At 50.6% G+C, this 2,208-nt stretch overlaps 1 protein-coding gene across 3 annotated transcripts in view; it reads left to right on the top strand.

The window, feature by feature from the left end:
* RUBCN (rubicon autophagy regulator) overlaps window positions 1-2,208 on the top strand; it is an 18,037-nt gene that overhangs the window by 608 nt on the left and 15,221 nt on the right. For all 3 annotated transcript variants that reach the window (XM_031055400.1, XM_031055399.1, XM_005419109.3), the window contains exon 2: window positions 1,316-1,399. In XM_031055400.1, the coding sequence (XP_030911260.1) occupies window positions 1,316-1,399 (84 nt within the window). The remainder of the gene's footprint in view (window positions 1-1,315; window positions 1,400-2,208) is intronic.

Raw genomic sequence — 2,208 nt, 5'->3', positions numbered from 1 at the left:
TGCAGTGGCTCCCCCAGCCTTCCTCTCTTCCATGGCTGCCTGGAAGAATTTCTCTTTCCCACTTGTGTGCAGAGGCTTAAAGATCTCCCCTTCAGCTTGCAATTACCAGCACAATTTATTTACAGTGGAAGGCTGAACAAGGCTGTAGGGCTTGCCTGGGGACAGGCATCCCATCAGTGGCTCTGCCACCCAGAGAGAAGAGAACAGCACAGAGGAGCTCCAGGCAACTTGCATGGGCCAGCTGGGTCCCAGATCAGGAAAACTGCACCTATGCAGTGCTGCACCCAAGCTAAAAAGCCTCCAGGAAGAGCCAGACTGGCAGGTTGTCCGAGCAGGGAGCTTTGCTCCCTGGATTTATTAAATTTGCAGACAGCACTAGTTGAGGTGCTGCTCTGTTCCTGTTGGTCCCCAGCTGCTTGGACCAGGGACCTGCCCTGGGAGATGGACAGAGAGAGGAGCTGCCTTGTCCATGTGAGGAGTGCAGTGCTCCCTTCTGACAGACCTGCTATTCACAGGCTTCAGGAAGTGAGGTTTAAATGATTTATGCTGGTCTGTCTGTTGGTAGCAGTTCATGCCAGACATGCAAAGCAGGATGGTGTGTTACCTTCCTCAGTGCTTCTACTGCAGGCAAAGACAGCTCTTCCGCTCAGGAATGTCTCCTCTGATCAGGCATATGTGGCACCAATCAAGCTATGGGAGTTGCAAAAGGAGGCCCATAAAAATCCATCTTCCTAACAGCAATTGGCTCATAGTTGCTCCAGCAAAACATTTCCGTTTACTTTTTATTTTCTTGGCAAGCTTTTTGGCTGCAGTTGGGAATTAAAAAAAAAAGGTGAAAAAATCCATATGTACACATTAAGAAAACTAGGGTAAGAGGTTTTTAAACGTCTGAATTAATTTCATTTGTTTGTCCAGAAAACCTAATTCAGTCTAGAAAACTAAAATTGCCATGTTATTTTTCTAGTCTTATAAAACAAACTACTCCCCCGCCAAACCAAATAAACCACCAAAACAGAAGCCATTCCTCTGTCACTTGTGAAAGAGGAAATAGGGATGGAAGTAAAAAGTAAAAATAATTAGCTTTTTGGTGAAGAGACACTTTTTGGGTCTCTGCTTACAACCAATAGGGTGGAGAGGAAAACAGAAACTCTGTTGCAGTTCCTCTCTAAGGGGAAGAGTAACTAAGAAAACCTCTTATTGTCTGAATAAAGCTGAGGCAAACAGCCTGGCCTCTCATGGCAGCGAGGGGCTAACGGGGATGTGCTCATTGAACTGGCACTTGGGAGGTGGCACCTGACTGTGCTGTCCTGGGCAGGTGTGCTGCAGACAGAAGGATTACTGGCACTTTGTGAAGGACATTCGCTGGCTGAGTCCGGGCTCTGCTCATCACCTGGAGAAGGTGGGTTCTGGGGGGGTGGCCTTGTGTGCCCACTGGGAGGGGACAGGGCAGCTGGGCTGGAGCCTCACCCATGGGACAGTGCTGCCTGGGCTGTTGGGAGTAAATCTCCTCCATGGCTTGTGGAGGATGACACAGCCGTGTTTTTGGGTACAGGCTGTGTCCTGAGAACTCAGTGTGGCTTGGGCTGAGACAATTGGCTGCTTATTTCTCCCAGGCCAGTCTCCAGTGCTGCTGGGCTGGGTGCAGCAGGCATCACCAAGGGAACTGGCACAAGCAGTGCTTGTGTATGCACAGGGGTAATTCAGTGTCTGTACAGATCTCTAAGGGTCTGGGCTGTCCCATTTCTGGGTTTTTGCTTCACCATGCATTTATTCTCCCATTACTGACTTGTGCCAGCCACTGGCATATGGCTCCTGGTCCTCAGCTACCCCGTGCTGACATCCATGGTTCCTGCCATAGATGGGCACCAAGGGCTGGCCATTTGTGCCAGCCCCTTTGGACACAGGGAACACCAGTGGCCAACCTACTGCTGGGGGAACAGGTCTGTAACTCCAGTTCAGCTCTGCAAGCGGCATTACCACAGCCTTTTCCAGTTAATGTGGCAGCAGGAAAATGACCGTCACCACCGGGGTCAGATTGGATTTGGGAGCGTGGGGTTGCTCCAGGTCAGGGACAAGGCTCATGGGTGGGAGAGTGTGCAAGAGAAACTCATTGTGCTGGTGGCTGTCAGAGGACTTTGGTCACTGGCTGGCCTTTGAAGCATTGTTCCTGCCTGGTGCTTTTGTCTCCCTGGTGGCTGAGGAGCTGCT

Source organism: Geospiza fortis, unplaced genomic scaffold, assembly GCF_000277835.1.
Source record: "Geospiza fortis unplaced genomic scaffold, GeoFor_1.0 scaffold172, whole genome shotgun sequence".
NCBI lineage: Eukaryota > Metazoa > Chordata > Aves > Passeriformes > Thraupidae > Geospiza > Geospiza fortis.
This window is presented reverse-complemented; position numbering and strand designations above follow the sequence as displayed.